Source organism: Urocampus carinirostris, chromosome 5 (assembly GCF_059441175.1).
Source record: "Urocampus carinirostris isolate Australia breed hairy pipefish chromosome 5, RoL_Ucar_1.0, whole genome shotgun sequence".
In the NCBI taxonomy this organism is placed as follows: domain Eukaryota; kingdom Metazoa; phylum Chordata; class Actinopteri; order Syngnathiformes; family Syngnathidae; genus Urocampus; species Urocampus carinirostris.
In genome coordinates, this window is record NC_142353.1 from 11,987,342 (window position 1) to 12,012,062 (window position 24,721).

Below are 24,721 nucleotides of genomic sequence, written 5' to 3' on the forward strand. Positions count from 1 at the left end.
CATCACTTCATTATCGTCTTTCCAATTACGTCATTGCTTGAACGCCAATCTCCCATTTCCGACACGGGCTCTGACGTCATCAGACTAGGTACGTTAAAACCTAAAAATTATTATTTAATATTTTAAAGACAGTTTGTGACTGTTGAACTGGGTTAGAAACATTTTAGAAATGTTTTTTACTCTACTCTAATCACGTCAGCGTCCTATTTGTACGACGCTGTGACGTCATCAAGAAAGGTCTAGCGTCGCAGTGTGTCTCCGCCCCCTAAATATAGCTCATTGTCTGGTTAGCTTGCATGCTAGTTAGAAAATATCAAGAGGTTTAAATTTGTTTAAACTTTAACCAGCCGTTTACAAATAATTAACTTGACCATGAGCAAGAGAAAAGCCCCTCAAGAGTCTTTGAATGAGGGCATAACGGACTTTCTCGTGGGTAGGTGGCGGTGAAGTTATTTTGGAACTATGCTAACATTAGCTACGTTGACATTTGCGTGTTTCTCCGGTAATTTTTAATTTACAACCAATGATTTAATTGGTCTAGATTAAGTTGTATATTAGTGTATTGTAAAGTTCAAAATATATTTTAAACGGATCTAGTTACCTCCCCCCAAAATATTTAAACGCATATTTGTCTGGTCCCTTTAATTTAGCGATTTAAAGGGACAGAAAATATGCATCTTTATTCATATCTTGTGTTTTTAGAGCTGGCCAACTACGAGAAAAACGTCAACAGGGCAATTCACAAGTACAATGCTTACAGGTAATCGAACAAGTCATATCTCTTAGTGATGTTATGGAAGAACAATAGGTGATATTTGGGGTTCCTCTCGGTAACTAAATTGATATGTTTCCTTTTTTAGAAAAGCAGCCTCAACCATCGCCAAATACCCGCAAAAGATAAAAAATGGGGAAGAAGCCAAGAAATTGGTATGTGGAGAAGTGCAGCGTTTGTGGTGTTCAAATAGATTTTACAGTAGACGCCCGCCATACGGATTGAATCTGTTTTGAGTTTGTGATTGCAGAGTGAATTTGCTGTATAGCGGGGGATCTAAACCTATGGTAATCAGTTCTGTACCCCTCGCATAAACACTTAAATAACAGAATAGTATCTAGTAAGTAACGCTGATGTGTAATATACGTGTGTATGATTAATAATCGTTATAAATGTTAATGTACATTTAAATGAAATTGTATGTACCTTTCAGACAGAAAATTCAAATTAAAACTGATTTTAAAATTAGGGTATGTTCACACTGCAGAGCTTAATGCTCAATTCCTATTTTTTGTCAGATCGTTTTACATTACCAACTAAATGCGACCTGAATGCGACTTAAGCTTCCCATATGTAAACGTGCCACAACTCTCACGCACATGCAAACAAGATGACACGCGACGTCACACGCAATGCACTCATGTTTGAGGAAGCACTCATTAATGTAAACAGGGGAAAGTTGTCACCCAAACATTAATTAAATCCAAACCTTGCTTTCCCCCATTGACTACTGTCTGTGAGGTTGGATTTGAGCGATAATATTGTTAACTACCACTGGAGGATATTATCGCTTTAAGAACTAACTCGAGCGACATGTTATTTCGTGATGCGTCAGTTACAAAATAAATAAGTGTTCATATTCCATGAATGTGTGATTTAATGACCCTCTCGTTTCCTCCGCTTTCTCCCGGCTGGTTGGAGGCAGAATAGTGACGTCTGCTGTGTATTAATGCCTGCAGTCGCATTCCAAAAGGTCGGATACTTATCGGATTTGGGATAACATATAAAAGTGGCTTGAATCTGAAAAAAGCAGTTATGGCCTGTTCAGACAGACTAACAGATCGGATATAGCTCGTGTCTGTGCAAAAAAAAAAAAAAAAACAGATTTCCCTGTAGTGTGAACCTAGCCTAAGTGAGGGTAGCCATTCATGATTGCTAGCTTTGTTTCCATTGTTATCAAGTTTTTGCTTCTTCCTTTAGCATCAATATACGTCTTCGGACCTTAATGAAGAATTACTGTACAAACACTACAGTATTGTAGAACCGACTTGCAAAATCTTTATGAAGCACGAGATTCTGAAATGTAGTGAGAGAGAGGCATTGTAGGAGGGAGTTCAGACAAAACCACATCAGCATTTTCATGATGCAATGACATAAACCAATAGCAGACCAGCATTTTGTATGACATGGTCCAGTAGCAGACAGCCATCTCAGAAATGTAACTGCAATACGCACAAATACTGCAAAGTTGCCATGAAGAGGGGGGCGAAATGCCATAGAGGGGGCGAAGAATATCTTATTCCACACAGTAATCTGAAAAATAATTGTAGAACTGGGAACGCTATTTCCAGGTGATCAACTGTACTAGACGTTTCTTTTTTAAAGTGGGACATTTCCACTAAAATTGTCATTTTCACCATAAATATATTTACAGGATGGCGTTGGTGCAAAAATAGCTGAAAAGATTGACGAGTATCTCCAGACAGGGACGCTACGTAAACTAGAAAAGGTGACATCTTTGTTGCCAAATTTTGTTTGTAGTAAATATTGCAAAAATATAACAACCTTTTTTTTTCCCCCTCTTTTTTTTAAGATTCGAAACGATGACACCAGCTCTTCCATCAATTTTCTCACCAGAGTAACCGGGATTGGGTATGTGTGCAAAAAAAGAACTCCGGTGCCTCAGCTTTATAATGCCTCTGCTCTGTCCTTGACCAACTTGACCCTCAATCCAGATATCTGGGAAAAGTTGTCTTTGCTTTCAACTGACGTTTTTATTCCATTTTTTATTCAAAGAGGCCATGAAGAAGTCCAGTGTTGAAAAGGGAATTTAGGTGATTAGTAAATAATGGCCTCAAATACAGGATGAAATAGAAAATTGCTGCTTATATTTATTGAGAAAAAAGAGTTGGCTGGACGGCCTTGCTGATGCGTAATATTATTGTTTTAGTCGGGCCATTCTAAATTCCATTGACTGGTTGTTCCGATTTGCCCTTCTGTAGTCTTAATAAATTAAATACAAACTTAAGGAGTGTATGCCTTTGTTGTCTAATTTAGCCCTGCCGCTGCCAGGAAGTTTTTTGAAGAAGGCGTGAAAAGTCTGGAAGGTATGTCAAACCGTGTCTTGCTCAATGTCAGATTTATATTTGACGTGTGCTTGATTTAATTATTTAGATTTGAAAAAGATCGAACACAAGCTGAACCATCATCAACAGATCGGACTCAAGTGAGTTTGAGATTTGGTACGAGTCATATAACCTTCATGCGGGATGATGTCTGATTTTTCCCTGTTAAGATACTTTGAGGAATTTGAGAAGAGGATTCCTCGAGCTGAAATGGAAAAAATGGAAGTCAGTATGGAATATGATCATAAATCAAATAAAAGTAATGTTTTACTATTTGTATCCAAAACTGTCCTCTGGTGCAGACGCTCATTCTCGGGGAGTTAACAACGATCAGCAGCGAATACATCGGAACAATCTGCGGGAGTTACAGAAGAGGTCAGTGTGTCTCTGTGGTTTCTCTTACAAAGGTTTTGCTGAGTCTCTTTAGTGAAGTTTTTGTTTGAAATTGGCAGGTGCTGCATCGAGCGGTGATATTGATATTTTGCTGACCCACCCTGGCTTCACCTCTCAGACTGAGAAGCAAGTAAGTCCAGAGAGTAGGCAATTACAATAATCAAAAAACTAGAGATAAAAGTATGCATCAGAACCTCTGTATTTGCTTGATAAAAAAAATGGTCAGACTCTGGTTTTTTTATACAAATAACGAAAAAGAAATCGCTTGTGATGTGATTTTTGGGGAGTCGGGAGAGCAGAGAATTACTATAACTTAAATGAGAGGACCAACGTACCACTCTGCCTGAGAGAGAAATGGGCAGAATTTGGTGATGTTATTCAAATGATAATAGCATTTTTATCTTGTGTTTAGAAATATTTGTAGTATTCCTGAATTCTGATTGCAATTACTTCAGATTTCCAAAAGACGACACCAAATGTTCACGATATGAAAATAACGATCAGTCTCATACTTTTGAATTATTTCATAATTTTGCAGTCATTTGTTTGATAGCAAATTACTTATTCAATCAAATGCGCACACATATTAAAAAACAACTGAAGTAGCAAGGGTAAAATATAATATATAATATAATAAAATATAAATGAAAAATTGTTGTGGATAGTATTTCTAGGAAGTCCAGAGAGCAGGAAATTACAGTAATTGAAACAAAGGGAAATGAAAGTATGCATCAGCGCCTCTGTTTGCTCGAGAGAGAAATGGGTGGGGTCTGCCTAAATTTTTCAAATTATATTCAATTATTTTATATATTTTGGGGAGTCCTCTAAAACAGAAAATGAAAGGAGATTAAAGCATGCCTCAGCATCTTCATGTTTGCTTGAGAAAGAAATGTGTGGAGTGACTGTAATCTTCAAATGATAAAAAAAATCTATTGGATATTGTCTCAGGGAAGTCCCGACAGCAGTCAATTCCAGTATTGTTTTTTCACGACATTAGGGAGCACCGTGCTTAGAGTCACTGTTCAGCCTCCAGTCGTACAAACACTTTCAAATTGCAAGATACGCTACGGCGTCAGCATCCATGAGTACTTCCGCAAACAATTGGCGCATTGCTTGTGACGACTCGTGTCCTACTCTGTGCTTGCGGTAGCCTTTAGGCAATCACACAGGAGTTGCTTCGAAGTCACGGGAAACAACATACAAGTCGCATTTAGTTGGAAATGTGAACGATTTCACAAAAACATCACATTTCACCCAGAAATCAGAACTGAGCATTAAGCTCTGCAGTGTGAACCTAGCCTTGCATACACGCCTACTCTTCTTCCTTTACCAGCGCCATGGTGTCCTCATCTACATCCGCAGCCTTGCATCACACACAAGGCGCACTGCACGATAGGGTGCGCCACACTATTTGAAGAAAATCTGAGACTTTTATGTACTTGTTGTGGTTGTGAAAATACTGCAATCCAAACTAAAAATTGGAAGCATGCATCATCTGTGTTTGCATGATAAAAATTAGGGCGCACTTTGGCTTGATTCTTTAAATGATAAAGACATTCTATTGGATATTGTTTCAGGGGAGTCTGAAGAGCAGCAAATTACAATAATCTAAACTAGAGGAGATAAGAGATTGCGTAAGAACTGTTTGAGAAATGGGCGGAGTCTGTCAATATAACTTCATTGATATGACACCGAGCTAAACCCCCAAAGAAGGAACACGATGACAGTTGTCATTTAACTGAAGTCCAATTCCTACCCGCAATGCTAAAAACTGCATGTACAATAAAATGCATTGAAAACGTGCGCAAACTCCCAAAAATAACATACATAAACTTTAGATCTGTGCAAACTATAGCAAGATATAAATGCCTAAACATCATACAAAACACCCCTAGAAACTCACAATCTTGCCTTGTCAATCCCTTGACACAGTGGAGACAGAAAAGGGGCACTCGTCCTAAAAGCCTGTCCGTAGCAACCGACGATGACCGAAACCAAACGCCGAAAACCGGGTGCAGAATTATTTCACATTTATTAACCTAAAGCTCGAATAAACACAAAAAATTCACGTAGAACACTTCTTAGTGAACCCACATCCTTTTCCAGCATGGTATTACATTTTAAACACAGCATTTGAATTTGTTAAAAAAAACAGTTGTTGTAAGGACAAGATCTGTATTTTTTACATGATAAAAAAAAAAGTACTTTGGATATTGTTTCTGAGAAATGCGGAACGTAGGGAATTACACTAATCTAAATGAAAGGAGATGAAAGCATGCTTCAGAACCTCCTTGTCAGCTTGAGAGAGAAATGGACGGACTGGCTCTATTCTTCAAATTCAAGAAAAACCAATCACTTGTGACATTATTTTGGGTAATCGGGGGAGCAGGGAATCCCAGTGAATGAAAAAGAAATTGTCTGACTTCCAGGGCCTCTAATTAATCTTGGTTCAACCATTTTTATTTCAGCCAAAGCTCCTCCACGCAGTGGTAGAACATCTCGAGGACATCGGATTTATCACTGACACTCTTTCCAAAGGAGACTCTAAATTCATGGTGAGGTTAGCCGACTGCTAATGTGGTTAGCACTGATGGTGTGCATAAAGCCGACTCTTTATTTTTTCCCCAGGGAGTTTGTCAGCTGCAGCAAGGAGATGAAGATGAGGAGGAATACCTTCACAGGCGCATTGATATCAGGTCATTATACATTTCACCTGCTGCTATTTAAAGGGACAGTGTGTAATGTTTGACTGTAAAATATAGCTGTATTGAATAGTGAAACGAAAACGAGTGCTAAAAACACAAACTCCTGAGACTAAATGTGAACAAAATGCCCCATTTTCCCTTTTATTTTTTGGCCAAGATGGCTGACAAATATGTCAGCTCCCTGTAGGTTATCATCATCTCATGTTTAATAAATACATATTTCTCCCCCTATGAGCGTTATTAAAAAAATGTAAAATTTATGATTGTTAATGTATTTATACTTATGATTTAAATGAGAATAGTTTTCTTTTAAATGTTTTTTTACCCCTAGGAGGCACTTAATAATACACACTGTCCCTTTAAGAAAAAAAACCTTCATTTTCTATGCTAACATGTTCCTTGATTGGCTATTTGAAGGTTGATCCCTAAGGACCAGTACTACTGCGGCGTTCTCTATTTCACCGGTAGCGATATCTTCAATAAAAATATGAGAACTCACGCTTTGGAGAAGGGATTCACCCTCAATGAGTACACTATACGACCACTAGGGGTCACTGGTAAGTCTCTTTAGCCCCGCTTGTCTTTTTTATTTTACTGAAGATTTCTACAACTACAGTATTGACCCTTTGCACACACGTCACCCAACTACGTGAAAACACAATGACAGACGGCAGTAGACCGTACTACACATTTTGCCCGGTGGACAATGACAACAAAAACAGCTATACTGTTCAATGACTAGACAAACCAATATTGTGAAGCTGTCTGATGAGGTGGCTTACGTTGTCGGAAAGCACAAAGACCCCTGTTTAGAGAAACTGAGGATAGCATTAGCAGGGCTAGCTACCGACCCATACAGTCTTCCACCTGACATATTTACAAATGTAACCGAATCGTCCAGCCAGCTGACTTCATTCTACACTATTGGTACCACTTTGTTGTAAATGGAGTATCCCAATATACCGTTGCTGATCTAAAAGCTTATTAGTCTGGATGCTTATCAATACTCCTCAGTGTTGAGTCCAAAAATGCATTCCCGGCATGAAATATGTCCCACCCCCCCAAAGGTTAATTATATGACTTTGTATGTTTATATTTGGGGAATGTAATAGAACGGTAAAGCATAGGGTATTTGCACCTTGTTTAGAAATCCCTTTTGAGCATGTTGAAAATATTTACTTTGGCGAAGTGACGCTTTATCTTCTGAACGTTCATAATTTGACAGTTCATGTCAGCCTTATAAGCTTTATGGTAGACTACATAACGGTTTTCAATACATGTCATATTTGGAAGATTACTGTTTTGAATCCCTGGTTAATTGCAATAAAAGCAGCTTGTTTCCGTATCCGTTAATTGGTAAGAAATGGCAATGGTAAAACTTGTTAGCTGTGTATTTGTTTGTTTTCTTTTCAGTCATTTTGCAAATAACATCACATTAGAATGAACAAATCACCTGAAAAGAAAATCAAATAAACAAATGATCATATATTTTATCATTATAACAGTCATTTTTTTAATCCATTTAAAAATGATCACATTTTGAATCACAATTTATACAGTATTTTACTGAATCTTTTCTTCTCAGATCCTTCTAACTCTCTAACCACAATATAACGTGTAAAACCTGAGACAAATAGGCATATTCTTGTGCAAAATTTGAAGTGTGATTGAACGTGCAGCAAGAGTGACCTACAAAAGCCGGATGAGACTAGGTGAGAACCTGTGTCCATCCCCCACTTCCATTGCTTTTTTGCAGCTCAGAAATGTGTATGCTAATGTTTTATCCAGGGTGCCATCTAATCTCAAATCAACTGTAACTGAAAGCTCCTTAGTTATCATTTATGTTCATTTTGAATAGGCCAATGCGTTTATCCACAGCAGATGTCAGACACACTCAGTTACATTAGTACCAGCTGACAATTTGGTAGCTACATTGACTCAGAAATGTATAAACGGTACCTTATTAAAAATGATCGCTGCAATTCCTGGAATACTTTGAGGGATGGCAGTCTCTCTGATTGATTTGAGATATTCATCGCCGTCTTCTGTCCTTATCAAAAGGGATACGATAAAATGCCAAATCAGCGTAGAGCCATGCCGGTTCGCAGAGCCCACCGCAAAGCAATAAATCACCGTCATAAAAAGTGGTGTATATATTTTTCTGTCGTTTTTATTGATATTTGTTTCAACTCAAATGCTCATTCAAGTGCTGTCTGCTCGGGTTCTTCTTGCCGTTCGTCATGGCTTTTATTCTGCCAGGGAAGGCAACGTGTTGTCACGTGCAAAGGGTCAATATTTCAATTGTAATGTTATTATTGCATTTGAACAATGAAAGTAATGTATTTATCAAATAAAATATGAATTTATAAATAAAATGTGGTTAAATCAAATATTATTGAATATAATAAATGTTATTGAGTTTATTTTCATTTATAAGAACGTTGTGAAAACGTTGTATGCAACAAGATTAAACATGATACTCCAGGTTAAACATGTAATAAAGACTTAAAGGAGAAAAGGATAAAGGCAGAAAAGAATATGAACAGTGTTTAGAGGTTGTTTGGTTCGCTTAACCACTTGTGTTGTAGGGGCGTCATTTCCTGTGGTGTGTTTTGGGAAAGTAGAACCTGGTGGCGCCATCCTTCTCCAGGCCAACAAATATCTTCACCTGGTCTCGAACCTGAGACCTTTCGTGTGTCAGGCAAATGTGCCGACCACTGCACTACAGAAACATCAGTGTCTAAAGCCTGGCCTGAATTATAATAAGAGTGCATGTGAATGACAAAGAATAGTGAAATGAAAAGAAGTGCAGTAACATTTAGCAACAACAAAATACAATATATTACAACATGTACTAAATGCATAAAAATATAATAAAACCAAAATAAGAAAAAGAAATACTGAATAAAATCCGCCAATGGGGTTATTTATTTTTGCAGTTTAGAAAAAAGGTAAAATATTAAAAATTTAAGCAAAATTAGTTGTGAATAAGTTTGTTCTTTTATAATCATACAAATTCTTAAAAATATCCAAATAATTGACAAATTTCTATCTAGAAATATATGGCTTATTTTCCCATGTACTGATAATTATTAACTGGTAATACAATATTAATTATATATATATATATATATATATATATATATATATATATTGAATATATATATATATACCGCAGCCATATCCCCCAAGTGGGAGGTGGCTAGAGTCATTTCTGACTCTTTTTGGGAGATTGATACAGAGGAGAGGATTCCCAGCCCCCCTCGCTCAACCCAACTGAGGTGTTGGGAGTCATTAGGTGACCAAACCCCCAAATTCCAACCCCTAATGCTGAACGCCAAGCAGGGAGGCAACGCGTACTAATGTTTAAGTCTTAGGTATGACTCGGCCGAGGCTTGAACCACAACGTCCCAGTCTCGGGGCGGGCGCCCTACCCTCAAGGCCACCGAGCTGGTTATTACAATAGTAATAATAAGTAATTTTAGAAATGCATATCAAAATACTAATCAGTAAACTAAAAAAAAAACAAAAAAAGTAGACAAAACAAAGAAGTATCTCTCAATTTTGAATGAATGAAAACTTTTATTTCGAACATAAAAATAAAAACAGGACAAAAACAATGAGTCAACAACAAAATAATGTCACATAACATGTTCGAAAAGGGGTAGTCAGAAGCAGATGCTTATTTTTCCTACCCCTTTATCTTCCCTATTAAATACATTTTATAGATAGATCCTCTTGTGTCCAATACAACAAAATCTCATGGATATACTTATTACATAGGTCAGATATCAATAATTATAATAGTTACTATAATTTACTCATCATCTCATCTCATCAGCCGTACCGCTTATCCTCATTAGGGTCGCGGGGGGGCTGGAGCCCATCCCAGCCATCTCCGGGCAGTGGGCAGGGGACACCCTGAACTGGTTGCCAGCCAATCGCAGGGCACACAGGGACAGACAACTCATTCGCTCATTCACACCTAGGGACAATTTGGACCGGCCAATTCAGTTAATTTAAAAATGTACTGTTTAGCATTTGGCTAACAATGGTTCCTTCCTCTTTATTGCAGGGGTGGCAGGCGAACCTCTATTGGTGGATAGCGAAAAAGATATATTTGACTACATCCAATACAAATACAAGGAGCCCAAAGATCGCAGTGAATAAGCACAAGGGACACTTTCAAGTCAGACTTTTTTTTTTTTTTTTTTTTTAATCTTTTCTTTTCTAATATCTGTTGTTGTTTTTCCTAGATGGCTTTTTTCTGTTTTCAAAATTGATCTCTATCATGTCAATTTGTGTGCAGAGCCAATGCACAGGACATTTTATTTCTCTTTTATTGTGTCATCCTTAGAATCGAATTTGCCAATCCAGTAGAGTCCTTCAACAAAATGAGTCACCAGTCCTTATGTAGGCAGTCAAATGTTACCTGTCCAGCTTTTTTTTAAACTGCAAGCATGTTATGAAACACAATAGTTTATCGTTTTTGGGGGCTTTTAAAAAGAATGCTATTGAGGCAAAAATATTGAAATCCAAAACTTGAATTGGAGGGGGATCTACCATTGCCACAAAATAGACACTTTTTAGGGAATAAACACTCTCCTTATTGTGTACAACAACAAATATAGTTCACTCTTGGGATATGAAAACCCCCGCTTTATGACGTTTTCACTTTAGGGTTTGGAATAGTGTTTTTTCAGCACCTCTTTACGGCATTTCCTCCACTATACAACATCGAGAACAAACGAGTTACGTCACTGAGGCGTTTGTCTGCTATTGGTCCACAACATACAAAATGTTGGTCTGCTATTGGTCACGGCATCATGAAAATTCTGATGTGCTATTTGCTGAATTGCCCCCTGCAATGCTTTTTCTCTCTCTTTATTCAGCTCAGAATTTTGTGTGCTTTAAGACATTACGTGTCGGCGATATACCGTATTTTTTTTGTACTCTTAAGACTGACGGTGATGCTAAATAAAGGAAGAAGCAAAACATGTTAACCGTGCAAACAAAGCTCACATCAGTGTAACTAATGGACACTTGGGACTGTTGTGAAAAAAAGAGGAAGCAATCAAAGCAAGGAAATCTTTTTAATCAGTTTCGTTGTTGATGCGCTGTTGGCATAATTATGTTCATGATGGGCATAAAACAACGTTAAAAATGTTTTGTTTTTTTTTGTCTAAAAAGATCTTGCTTTATGTCCTTGAAAATATTATATTTGTGTGACTAATTTTGAACAAGGTAAACACTGTTTTTTTGTAATGACCAACAATCCCCAAGGTATCAACCGCAGAGAGATTGACCCTGTCAGCAAATTTGAATATCTTGGAACTGTCCTATCAGGAGAGGGGTCAGAACCAGAAATCATGGCTAGGATAGCTCAAACCACAGCCGCACTTGCTAGAATCAAAACCATCTGGAGGGACAAGAACATAGCAGTGAAATCAAAGATCAGACTCATGCAAGCGCCGGTGACTTCCACCTTCCTCTACGCTTGCAAAACATGGGCTCTCACAGAAAATCTGGGAAAGAAAACCCAGGCCGTGGATATACGATGCTACAGGAAACCAACAGCCATCAGCTACTTAGACCATGTGACAAACGAAACATCAAAGGGCACATTGGAACCTTCGAAAACTGTAAACATTGGGCAGACAGAAACTTCAGTGGTATGGTTACTTCATAAGATCATCAGGACTGGTCAAGATAATCCTCAGGGGCACAGTCCAAGGGGAGAGGAGGAGAGGAAGACCCAAAAAGAACTGGGCTGACAACATAAAAGAGTGGACTGGTGCCAACTGTGCCACGACCTAAGAACAGACCAGGAACCGTCAACAGTGCGCCCTCATCGGTGTCCTATAAGCCTAGGTGGTTAAAGGAGCTGTGAAACACGATTTTTTTTAAACTAAATTTGGTCCACCTTGGATAGCCTAAAAACCACTGTTGGGAATTAAATATCAAAATGTGGCGTTTACCAAATTGTTCGAATTAGTTATCGGACTCCATTTACCAAACACAAGCTACATTCACCCAACAATTTATGCGCGCTCGTTTCTTGAGGGAAAAGATGAACAGGAAGCCGACAGGGGCAGATTTATTTTCTCTAAAAATTTAACTAAGTGTACTCCATCGAATACGGCCAAATTAGTAACGTTGACGTCTGTGGGAAGCCTTTTTCTCAAGTCCTTTAGCTTTCTCCTATTGGCCATCTTTTCCCCGCATTATGGTGTGCCGACTCCTCCCAAGAAAGCCCCCTGGGCTTCACCATCTCGTAGAAGAGCGTCCCGATGTCTGGGATACCCAAAACGACACAGAACGTTTCTACGTCATCATGGCCTTTCTTTGCAACAGCGTATGGATATGCTGATTATTTTATCAGCCATTTGCCTGTTCCCGCCGTTTTTGTTAACATTTTCCACCTGGGTGCCCTGACCTCGCACCACAGCCCAGTCAGTGAATATCTTTTGCGTTAAATGAAATTTGTATTCAATCGTATAAAATCCTATATAGTCAAATGTATAAAATCCTTCACTTAATTTCAGACGTCCGTTTTTGGACTAAAGCACCTTCATGAAGACCTTAATAATACGTCATCATTTGAGTGATAAATAAAATCCCTGTCTTATGACGGCGCTGTAAAGACGACTTTTGAGTGACTGAATTTGACGAAGTAACATTATTTTTGGCTTCATTTGGCCACAATGAATAGGCTAAAAACTACCCAATGTGGGACAAAATTACGTTCATGATGGGCATAAAGATTGAAAAAATTTCATATTTTGACTAAAAATATATATAAAGGTGTGGAAAAGACGACAATTTTGTGACGGAATTTGGAGAAAGTTTGACAAGGAAAGCAATACTTTTGATGCAATTTCGTCCAGATCAAGTAGGCTCAACACAACCAAAACTCACAACTACAGACGTTGACGGCATTGAAATATTTTAAAAGTAATGACATTACATTTTTAACTGACTTTGTATACGTCTATTTCATGTACCTTTATATGGATAATATCACAAAAATCGTAGTACAATTCACGGCTAGTGAAGAGCTTAGACATTGTTGGCAGGGAATGATTTGACGTCAATGAGTCCAAAAAGAACTCCTTTTTTTTGTTTTACCTTCTTAAATCATTTTACAACTGAACCGGATTAAGCCCGAAATTGAGACGTTTCGACTCATTCAAATCACCCTGATACAGAGCTCTAACAATGACGTCATTCGATTTAAACATGACGTCAATCGTTCACAAGACCTATTCAAAGGTAACTTGGTCCTTTGTCTGAGACTGACTCGTGGTTTCCGTGACAACGGCTCGCAAGGAACGGCGGTCCGAAATAAAATGCGGAGGGAAAAAGCTGAGAGAACGCTTGCCTTCAACCAATCAGGGGGGACTGTTCGTAGACGTCAGCCAATGAAATGCGAGTAGCCTCGGCGCCCTAGCGCTTCACAACACACCCACATTACTCCGGTGTGCAAGAGTTGGACTCCGCTGGACGGCTAAAACCAGGACCGACACACAATTCAAAACTAGTAAGTCCATTTCAAAATCGATTTAGATTATTAGTAATGCTAATTGAGTAGGAATAATGGGATGCATGCACTGCTTGATATCGCCGCGCAATCAACAGCTCGCCCATTTTTAGCATGTAGCAATGTAATGCTAGCTACATGAAAATGTTAAAATATTGGATTCCAAGGCAAATATATGAATACATATGAGTATATCATTAGATTTGATGCGTGACGTCAACGAGGTCAGCTACGTCATTTATATATTTTTTTTAGCGGGGGGCGAAAACTAGTTAAAATTCGCTCCCCGCGTCTCCATAGCAACACGGCAGCGCGCGCATCCACTCATCCACCGATGCGAGTTATGCAACCCCGGAGTAGAAAATAGCTCTTATGTAACGAGGAATAGTAAAGTAACGCGTATGTGTTGTTGATGTGGTTTCCAAGGTGACCATGGGGGACAGGAAAGCAGTCATCAAGAATGCTGACATGTCCGATGACATGCAGCAGGACGCCGTGGAATGCGCCACACAAGCGCTCGAAAAGTACAATATCGAAAAGGACATCGCGGCTTATATCAAGAAGGTAAGACTTCAAACGAAGTGCATTCGTTTTCTACTCGCAGTACTTGTAACCTTCAAAGATGGTTGAATTTCACGGTTTGTCCACATGTTTTATAGCCAAAGTCGAGCACTTTTTAAACATTTTCAAAGCCGCTTTTACAATTTCTCCAGTACCCAGCATCTTGGGCTCTTCACCAGTAGGGCTGTCACGACGCTTGAATTTCATGTTAATTTTTCAAGGTTTTTTAAAGTGCTTGAATTTGAGGTGAAACACTTTTAAATGCATCGAATAAGGTAAGGGGTAAGGAATTAGGGTTTGAGCTCTATGTTGGGGTTCTAAACCAGTTGTAGGTTTCCAAAATAGGTTTAAAGCAAGGGCTACGATTTGAAATTAGGTTAGAGCTAGTGTTAGCTCAGATGTAGACATAGGATTTGGGCTGCAAGTTAGGGTTTTAATTTGAAGGTTCCAATTTAAGGTTGTGGCTATTTTCGAGGTCTAAACCTGAGGTTTAGGCTCTCGTTCTGTCGATCAGCGCTGGATTTCTTTTTTTAATGATACTGGGGAGAAATGGAAAATTGTCTTTAACGTCAAGTCTGGCCTGGTTGTTATGACCTTTGCTCACATTTTGACTGGCCTGCTTCTGTCACAAAACTAACATGTGGACCACCAGTAATGTTAGCGCAGTATAAAAATGTTATAAAATGACGTCTGTATGAAAAAGACTAAGGTTGAATGTGAACTACTCATGACAAATTTTTGCAGCTGTTCTCTGGCATGACCCATAGGGAGATGACGCTTCATAGACAATGCTATTACTAATGTGAGATACGGACAGTCATGAGGGAAGAACTGCAATGGCAAAGTGAAGCCATGAGAGCAGGCGTACTTGATTTTTCTATCTGTAAAGGTGGGACACTATATCCTGGGATCCACTTATTATTCTGAGGAAAAGTTAGCCTATGCTTTATGATAACTACTTGAAAATTGAAAAACCGCACTATGGAGATTTCCTTAGTTTTTGATTTTTTTCAAAGATCAAAAGGACATTCTCCATGGGCCATTTACTTTGCCAAGCCAGTCTCTTTTGATAACATTTTAAGAAGCCTCATATAAAGCTTGACTATGGTATATCATCTTAAGAGTGTTTCTTCTACTTTCCAACGATACCCCAAACCGGTTTTGAATTTTGGCAGGTCACGCGCGCCATCGTCTCGAATCTAAAATGTCTTCTCTCCGTTTGTCCGGCAGGAGTTTGACAAGAAATACAACCCGACCTGGCACTGCATCGTGGGGAGGAATTTTGGCAGCTACGTGACTCACGAGACCAAACATTTTATCTACTTCTACTTGGGTCAGGTGGCCATCCTGCTCTTCAAATCGGGTTAACACGCTCAAGTTACTAGCGCACGCATAACTGACTTGACTAATTCCGAGGTGGGTTGGGGGGGACACTGCCGCCTTTTTGTGCTTTATTTTGTGTTCTGAGGATTAAAACAATGTGGCCATCCCAAATCCAATCCAACATGTATTTATTTTTGTCTGTTACATGTCTTTTTTAAAATTAAAGCTGTCACACCATAAATCATCCTTTTGCCCATTTTTTTTTTGTTGAATCACATCCAGAGACTGAAGGACCTTGTTAGATGAACCTTTTTATTGAAAGCTTAGAAAACCAGCTTGTGGGGGTATACACCATTAGTCAGGAAGAAGCTCCCACGCAGGTAACCTTTCATCTGAGGAACTTTCTTGATGAGCTGCAGGAGCTGGGAGTCCACCGCTCTCTGGTCCTCCTTCCTCTGCTCAGTCACCTGGTACTTCTACAAAAGCCACAAGCAATCGGTTATCCTAAATCCAAGGCAGAAAGCCGGGCCTACGCCGTACCTCCTTCTCCGTGTCAAAGATCTCCCCCTCTTGGTGGCGAGGTCTCCTCAGCCTCTTCTTCTTGAAGTAGACATCGTTGAGGGTTTTGGGGAGCTTCATGGTGGTGATGTCCACTTTGGTGCTGGTGGCAATGACAAACTTTTGGTGGGCCCTACGTAGGGGGACTCTGTTCAAGGCGAGGGGGCCTAAAACAAAATCAAACGTAATTGTTCACATGTTCATTAGAGAACGGCATATACAAAGGACGCAGAAGTATATTTCTCAATCTAGGATTACTTGAAATACATTTAGTGGTAAGTCTTATAATTCAGATCAGGGGTCTCCAACACGATACCCACAAACCTGTTAAATCAATTCACAGATGCTGGGTCATTGATTTTTCTTTTAGCCTTACTTCCAACACTACAACCTTTTGTGTACAATGTAATAATCTAACTACTCCCCCCCTCATTTAGTAATGGTATTGTCACACACCACTGCCAGTCAAAGCAATGTTCAGCCTACTAAGAGCGGCATTCCGTAGAACATTGACACAAGATGAAGGTGCTGTATCCGAGTAGGATCAAGCTACTGCAAGTAGGAACCGGTCCATAACGGTGTTACTCTGCAACCCCCTATTCAAAAAAATGGCCTGGGCACCACCAGGCTTGTACTTGCCCAAGACATCACTTGAATTGATGCAGATAGAATCATCCCCTCACTGAACAGTAAAATGACACGGTAACAAAGCTGGATCATCAAATTGTTAGTGTAAGAATACATAACCCTTTATGCTACTTAGTGTCAAGAAGCAGAGTTTAAAGATGAATGTTGGCCATCCATGGTGAAATGAAGTTTTTATTGAATAGTTTTTTTTCTGCCACCAAGAGGCGCAAAATACACTTTCCTTTTTGAAGGGTAGTAAAAAAAGCCGCTTAGTGTTTTAGCGACAGCAGTAAGCACCGAAATACCAAAGAAGCGTCCTGAGAACCTACTTTCAAGGTGACAGTGTAAGGAGCTCACACACGTTAATGGGTTGTTTCACAGTTCATTGCTAGTGCAATGCCACCATACAATGCAGTTGGACAAGGCAGCATCCAGGACATGCTATTAACGTTACGCCAGGTTGACATGAAGAGAAGCAAAGGGACATGAACTGCTGCTACAGTGTTCACTGTGTTGAAACGTGTTCTCATGTGTTCCCCATTTTTGCACTTAATTACTGAAAAGTTGAGCTTACGCCCGTTACATCGACCGGGGCATTTGTTCCATAAAATGTTTTAAACTTACAAGCTGATTTCGTGCAATGTGGCATTGTTTTCTGTTTTTGTTTAAAGAAACAAATTGTTAAGGAAACCATGTAACGATCCAGTACAAATCACCTAAAATTCCAATCCAAGACGTTATAAAACAAACATGAATGCTGCTCTTAAACCATTCAGAGAATATGGACAGGTTTTGTCTCTTTCCAAAGGTAACACACTGAAGTTGTGTAAATAATCACTACAAGTGCTACTGACATTGAGTAATCTAGGTTGGAACACTACTTATTTTATTCAGCCTGAATTTTTTTTTGCAAGTAATCGCCTGCAAAAGAGTAGTATGGTCATCTTAGCTGAATAACAGATGAAACACCATATTGGGATTAGTTCTACAAGTGTTTATTTGTAAACATAAATAATGTGATGAAAGAAAAGAATTACAAGAACCAACGCCCAAAGAAGCAGAAATTTTAAGGCTCTCGATTCAACCATTTATCGACGTTAACGTGTGTTTTGGAGGACATATTTTTACATTCAAGCTTTCCAATGATATGTGGCATTACCAATTTCAGTGACTGGTGACATCATACAGACGCATTTTTCTTTATGAAAAGGCTGGAATTTTTTTTTATCAATACCTGTGTTACATTTCTGTTCTTTATCAAGGTGTTCACCATTAATATTAAGCAGATATTATAATAAGCATATAATACAGAGGGAACTTTTTTTCACCAATTCTGAGCGATGAAAACTAAGGGCGTCACCCATACATTTTAAATCCAAAGTGTGGACTCACTTTGGCTTTGATACAGTTCCCTGGAAGACGGAGGTCGACATGACCAGTCTGCAAACTTTGTTGCTGACCCATAATCCACTGCTGTTGTGTTTCAGTTCATGAAATTTTGTGGCTGTAAACCTGTTGCACAATCTACATACCATGTTCTCATTGTCTCAGTTGAAATAAATAAGCTTACGGACTAACTATGTTTGATGTGCATTGTTTGAACATCATTCATGGTTTATAATCCCAGAAGGGTATGGTTTAAGTCGCTTTTTTGTTAGGAAAGAAAATTCCATTTCAATCGCCGATTATATCGACCCGCAATCCTTTTGGAATCGGTTATCGAGAAACATGATATAAATCGAATCGGCACCTCAATGTTGATACTATCAAATCATGACCAAAGCATATCTTCCCACCCCTAATGATTGTATTAATCATACACCAGGAATTGTGGAGTCATTTTTTGCTGTACAATACCTCACCATGAAAAAAAAGTGTTTTGGGTAAGTTTTTACTTCTTTGCACTTAGTTGTATTTAAATCGAACTTTATAGTTCAGTTGCATTCCAAAAACATGCATGTTAGGTTAATTGGCCGGTCCAAAGTGTCACTAGGTGTGAATGAGCGAGTGAGTTGTCCGTGCGTGTGTGCCCCGCGACTGGCTGGCTGGGTGTCCCGCTGCTGGGATGGTCTCCTACCCCCCCCCCGCAACCCTACTCAGAAATGACGGCTTTCTCTCTTTGCCATGTCAATTGGGCCCACTTCTAGAATAAAACTGAAGGCTACTGATGATACCTTAATATTAAACGGCTAACTCGCTGGAAAATACACCACAAAAATAATTTTATATTAGATAGTGAGATATTTTTTTTTAGCATTGCTCCAGGGCTGACTAGCACGACCGTCGAATCGAGCATTGCTTTAGCAGCTGACATCTCAGATACCCTCACAAGCTTTAGTTGTTAGCCAAGATTAGTACAATTATAGCAACTAGCATTAACAACTTATTCAATTTAATGTTCATGTTAATTTTGAAATTTTTCCTTGCCACAGTTGCAAATTCACAATCGCGCCTTGTCAGTAGCTTCAATTAGCTTTACTAGGCAGCATTTGAAAAGTCCGGCGCTCATGCTGCATTTCAGAAAAGTGGAAAGTCGGGATTTCCAACCTCCGACCAGGAGAAAGGATATGCACCTGGACCTCCCACTTCAAATGTCAGTCCAATGACATTTTTTTAGTTCCAATTTTCTGGAATGCAGCACCAGATAGTAGTCAAATGTTTGAATGGGCCCTGTATCCATTTGAATTAGACAGCCCTGCTTTAAACATTTAAAATACAAACATACCAGTGACTAGCAGGAGACCACTTGACAACTGCTTCAGGAAAACAACGCGCTAAAAGGAGGAAGACAGCCATCAATTAACACTTTTATCCAACTCTTCATGCGCTCTCATTTGAAATGTGTGTTGTATACCTTCCCACGGTGGCGTCCTTTGAGCAGGATAAGCACAGTGCCGGGCGTGATGCTTTTGCGCAGTTTCCTCCTGTGCTGGCAGAACGGTTTCTTGCCGTGGCTCTTCAGCTTGCGGGGGACGTCCTCTGTGGGGTAGTAACGGGGCTGCAAATACAAGAAAAAAAAAACCTCATACACGAGTCACACAAAAACTAGTCCAGGGGTGGGGCAAACTATGGGCCACATAAGACCACCAGGCATCTTTATCCTGCTTGCAAAACAATATAGAATAGTAAATTAAATACTAATAAAAGGTTTTCTTGGTGCCAACTTTGTCAATGGGAATGCTACAAAAATGTCACTGCAGAAATATCACATTTAGTTCTTAAGACAAACCAAATATATAATATTGCCTAAATTGTCAGTGTTTGAAAAGGAATTTAATGAAACTAATCTAGTTAAAAAAAAAAAATGAAGGAAACAATATGTAGATGTCTCCATGTATATTTATTCGTAAATTAAGGACGATTAACCCTCGTGGCATGAATTAGTTTTGTTACACAAAGTGTGCAAATGTACATTAGGATGTGAACTTTAAGTGTAATAACTGCCAATTATTTTTTAAAGAGGTCATGATCCAATCGGATTCAAACAGCTGACCAATAGTTGAGAGTTGAACAAGTTTTTATTTGAATTATTTACTATTTTAATGGGAATCATTCAGACATTTATCTTTCGCCGGCAATCAGGTGTTTATCCTTTGAAGCAGCCCACAAATGATTTGGCTGTGCCAAGAGGCACACAAGCAAATGTACATAGTCTGCATTTATATAGCGCTTTTCAAGTCAATGAAAAATATTAAAGAGCAAAAATTATTCGAGGCAGTCCAAGAACTTCACATACTTGCACGTGGCAACTAAAAGGAACTGCAATGATGATTTCAGCCACAATGTGTCAGCAGGTAATTATTTAGAAGTAACATACATCACCTTAAGGTAATGAAGCTTATTTTTGATGAGAAAAAAAAAATAAATAAACCTCCAATATTAAAACAGCAACGAGTTAATGAGAACCATTGTGTGGCAGCAAAAGCCAACATGGTGTCCTTACCATCTTTCGCAGCTTGACGACACGAGAACCTCCATTCTTGTCTCCACCAACAGTTTTGACGACTGTAGTCTTGGGCTTTACTTTAACCTTCAGCTTGATCTCCGCCTGTCACAACAACACAATCTTCGTCATTCATTCGGTATCATCAGTTTCTACTAACAAGGAAAGTGCACCGCACCTTTGTCTCTGTGAGCTTAGTCTTCCTCTTGTACAGCGCACGGCGACCGTACATGGCCGAACGCGAGTAGCGTTCGATTCCCCGGGCCAACCTGGGGTTGCGGCTTATGTGTGGCCGGCGAGGTTTCTTGGCACCTTCATCCTTCTTGGCGCCCGCTCCGGCTTTCTTCGGGTCTTTCTTCGCGTCACCCTCTGCCATCTGGGTAACACCCAATTTAAGGTAATACACAGGGATTATGACCAACATGACTAGTCAATGGGTAAGCTCACATTCAGGCAAAAATCCAGTTTCGAAACTGACTACTGCAAATGTTCCAACTATCAGTTTAAGGTTTTAGACAGACTGCATATTCCAATTGCAATAGTTGGTTTAGTCCTTTCATTTTCTGATTAGTCATGTACGTAACGTATACAAATTAGAGTAACCAGTTTCCATCACTAGAAATAGGTTTATTCCAAAGAAGCACTGTGGGACGTGTAGTGACAAGTGATGCACTAATACGCGCGTTAATTTGCTAAAAATGCCTTGTGAGTACTGGTTGATTCCTCCAGGACTTTTTCCATTTTATTTGTTGCCCCCTAACGACAGTGACAAGTGTAACCATCTATATATAGTGGATTCCACAGTCCTATCCCTCCACATAGTGCAAGTCTATGCTTTTTGCTAGTCGTGTGTGCCAAAACAAGTACATTACTTTAAGATGACTCACAAATTAAATCATCCTTTCCTTGAGGTGAAAAGTAAAATAAAAAAAACAGGGTTGGAAGCTTGTGCGGCATGTGAATGATTTAGATTTGAGAAATCCAATATTTAAGTTTCCAATCAGATTATAACCTGCATGTAAATGTAGTCACTTCTGATTACGTACAGTAGTATTCTGAATTTAAAACTAAATTCTAAATTACAGATTTTAAAATTAAGCCTCACAGACAAATAGTTTGAGACTAAAGCTATCAATGCTTTGGAAGTTACTTTTAGCAGGTAATAACAGAACTATATATTTCATAATGGATGAAGAAAACTTTCAGATATGGACTTTCCCCAAAAAGCATTATGGCCACCACATTTAAAGGTGGGTTGCGTAATTTCAGAGACCCTTAAAAAGTTGAAAGTTAAAACATTTTCTCTATTGACAATGTGTTAATGTCCAACTGAGTTCAAAGAGCCCTTGAGATTTATTTTTCCATTGCGTCTATCTGCTTTTATCAATGTGTTCAGGGCAGACAGACCCCCCCTGAAAGATGAATATAAGTTTAAGTGCATAGACATGCCATGTACTAGCATGCAAATCACGTGTCACTCTGCCCCCATTTCCTGGCTTAACTAAAGTCATGGTTCCAGCCATAAGTGTTCAAATTGTGCACCCCCACCATTAAGGTTGAAGGTGGTTCTCATCACTTAAGGAATAAAAAAAAAAACAATTAAGTAGCCATCATGTACAAAGAAAGTATCTACAGAAATTACTTTTGGGCCTAGTCATGGTTTCAGCAATAAGTTTTCAAATCGCGCACTGCGCCTCCAAGTTTGAAGGTGGTTCTTATCAGTTGCAAACAGCCAAGTAGCCATCATTTACATAATAAAACATTTAATCGGCTTTAACTTTTTGGTAAAGTAATAAATATTTTATTTAAAAAATTAACATTGCTCCATTCATTCTGATATTTAGTTTTTTTCATTTAAAATGGCATCGTAAACTATGGAACTTTCTTTGCATTTGATACCTCTAACTAACTTTTATGCTTTCATTTTACCAACTACAAATGTGTTTACAGCAAACCCTTATTTATAGTGATGATTAAGTTCCATAAAGAACCGGTGACAGGCGAAATCAACACAGTAGAAACCTTACATCACCAATTATACAACTGTATCCTTTTATACACTAAAGGCAAACGGATAAAAAAACATTCCACGGGCTCAAGCATTCTCGTAACAAACGTACAGAGTTAACGATTTAGGGGGAAAACTACTTTATTGTCTAGGATAAACTGGTAGACGGGAAGCACAGTTCTCGGGTCATGTGATCGAACCTCCTGTGTGGAGTTTGCATGTTCTCCCCGTGCTTGCGCGAGTTTCCTCCCACATTCCAAAAAAAAGGCATGTCAGGTTAGGTGGCCAGTCCAAATTGTCCCTTGGTGTGAATGAGTGAGTTGTCAGTCTTTGTGTGCCCTATGACTGGCTAGCAACCGGTTCAGGGTGTCCCCTGCCCACTGCCTGAAAATAGCTGTGATGGGCACCCACAACACTGAGGATAAGCGGTACAGATAATGGATGGTTTTTGGTTTGAACAATTTTATTGACACGTTTAAAAGCAAATTAACAATGTGCGGTTTGTACAATTTTCCTCGACACTTTCAGCAGCGATTAAGCAGATTCACAATTTCGTTATATCATTTTCTAACAATATGACGTTTGAGGATATTGCTAGACTGTTTAGCTAATCAGAATGCACGTCCGCGTTAACGAGGGTTCACTTCACATTCAAGACGACTTAAATTGGCCTTGAGACATCATTCATTGTCAGAAGACGAAGCACACGAGACATGCCAGTGGTAACAAACGTGACGAAAAAAAGTCAAGGATTAGGTGAACGAAATCTTTTCAATTGAAAATGATCAGTTTATGAAACTGTAAACATGATACACGCAAACCACGACCGCTAGCCTAACTGTCGCATGCAAATTGGCTTAATATCAGATGTAAGCAGCAATTAAGCCACAAAAACGAGTTTTAATGAATTCGGAGCAACATCAATTAATAATTTAATGACAAACGGATTGTGAAAAATAAATATTGAATCGCACTAAATGCTGCCAACACGTTACCAATAGCCACCTAGCTAACATTTAGTGATAGCCGGCCGCCTCTCCCTACCGACATGTTAAGCTAAATATTCACATCATAATGGCGTACAAACGAGTTATACAGACGTATGCGATATCCTCGGAACTTAAATATATATTTGGGTGTATTTCAAGCACTTTGCATCGCGTCTAAAACGCCGATTACGATGGATTTAGATCACAAGTTTACATGAATGTAAGGGAGCCTTACCTTGGCTAAAAAGAAAAGGAAGACAGACGGGGAAGTGACGCATATAAGGACGCAGGGTGATGGCGTCACACGGCATGCGTTGTGGTTCTTGTAGTCTGGTTTGAGGAGTAAAACACAGTAAAGACAATTTGGAGGGGAAAGTATTCGGGATTAAAAGATAATCGTGGCAATTGTGTTTGAATTTCCATTCCTTAGACATTTTTAAGGAGGAATAACCATTGTTGGAACCCTTTCTTATCCTAATTTGTAAACAAGACTGCAGGAAATCTGAACGAAAATGGCCCGCTACCAAACTTGAGGTTTTCCGTCAAACCTGTTGTGACAGCTTGTTGAAGCGTAAAACAGACCTCGCCTCTGCAAAATCCGCCTATTTTTAGAAGGTGATTTTGGCACAAAACAATAACCCCAAATCTTCTTCGACTCTGTAGCATCGCAACAAGGCAACAGATTATTCTAGATAGTTCCAACCATTCAGCCCATGACTTTGTTTTTTTTTTTTAATAAGAAGATTCAACGCATAAGGGAAGAAATTTCTAACGACCATGTAAATTTGTCCCATGTCAATGGTCCGAAAATTATAAATGCACGAGATGATGGCTGTCTGGGGATTTTTTTCCAGATTTTTCGATCTGTCCATTGATACGGCCAAACCGACTACTTGCCTGTTTGACCCATTTCCGGGTTTGCTGACTAAAGATCTTTTTGGGGTCCTTGAACCTTCA

General features: G+C 39.1%; 3 protein-coding genes across 3 annotated transcripts; 2 read left to right on the forward strand and 1 right to left on the reverse strand.

Moving 5' to 3' along the window:
- Positions 1 to 245: 245 nt before the first annotated feature.
- On the forward strand, positions 246 to 11,381 carry polb (polymerase (DNA directed), beta). Its single transcript, XM_088335757.1, has 14 exons — positions 246 to 433; positions 703 to 760; positions 861 to 927; positions 2,427 to 2,501; positions 2,586 to 2,644; positions 3,050 to 3,099; positions 3,167 to 3,218; positions 3,288 to 3,342; positions 3,420 to 3,492; positions 3,570 to 3,640; positions 5,979 to 6,065; positions 6,139 to 6,206; positions 6,633 to 6,772; positions 10,291 to 11,381. The coding sequence occupies exons 1-14, from the start codon at positions 373 to 375 to the stop codon at positions 10,383 to 10,385; spliced, it is 1,011 nt and encodes a 336-aa protein (XP_088191883.1). The 5' UTR covers positions 246 to 372; the 3' UTR covers positions 10,386 to 11,381.
- Positions 11,382 to 13,591: 2,210 nt separating this feature from the next.
- On the forward strand, positions 13,592 to 15,883 carry LOC148365439 (dynein light chain 1, cytoplasmic-like). The gene is made up of 3 exons (XM_088335759.1): positions 13,592 to 13,755; positions 14,182 to 14,319; positions 15,547 to 15,883. The coding sequence occupies exons 2-3, from the start codon at positions 14,188 to 14,190 to the stop codon at positions 15,682 to 15,684; spliced, it is 270 nt and encodes an 89-aa protein (XP_088191885.1). The 5' UTR covers positions 13,592 to 13,755; positions 14,182 to 14,187; the 3' UTR covers positions 15,685 to 15,883.
- A 47-nt stretch (positions 15,884 to 15,930) lies between these two features.
- rpl6 (ribosomal protein L6) lies at positions 15,931 to 24,089 on the reverse strand. The gene is made up of 7 exons (XM_088335758.1): positions 24,000 to 24,089; positions 20,946 to 21,143; positions 20,768 to 20,872; positions 19,679 to 19,822; positions 19,550 to 19,598; positions 16,180 to 16,364; positions 15,931 to 16,115 (listed from the first exon to the last, which is right to left on the reverse strand). The coding sequence occupies exons 2-7, from the start codon at positions 21,141 to 21,143 to the stop codon at positions 15,963 to 15,965; spliced, it is 834 nt and encodes a 277-aa protein (XP_088191884.1). The 5' UTR covers positions 24,000 to 24,089; the 3' UTR covers positions 15,931 to 15,962.
- Between the last annotated feature and the right edge of the window lie 632 nt (positions 24,090 to 24,721).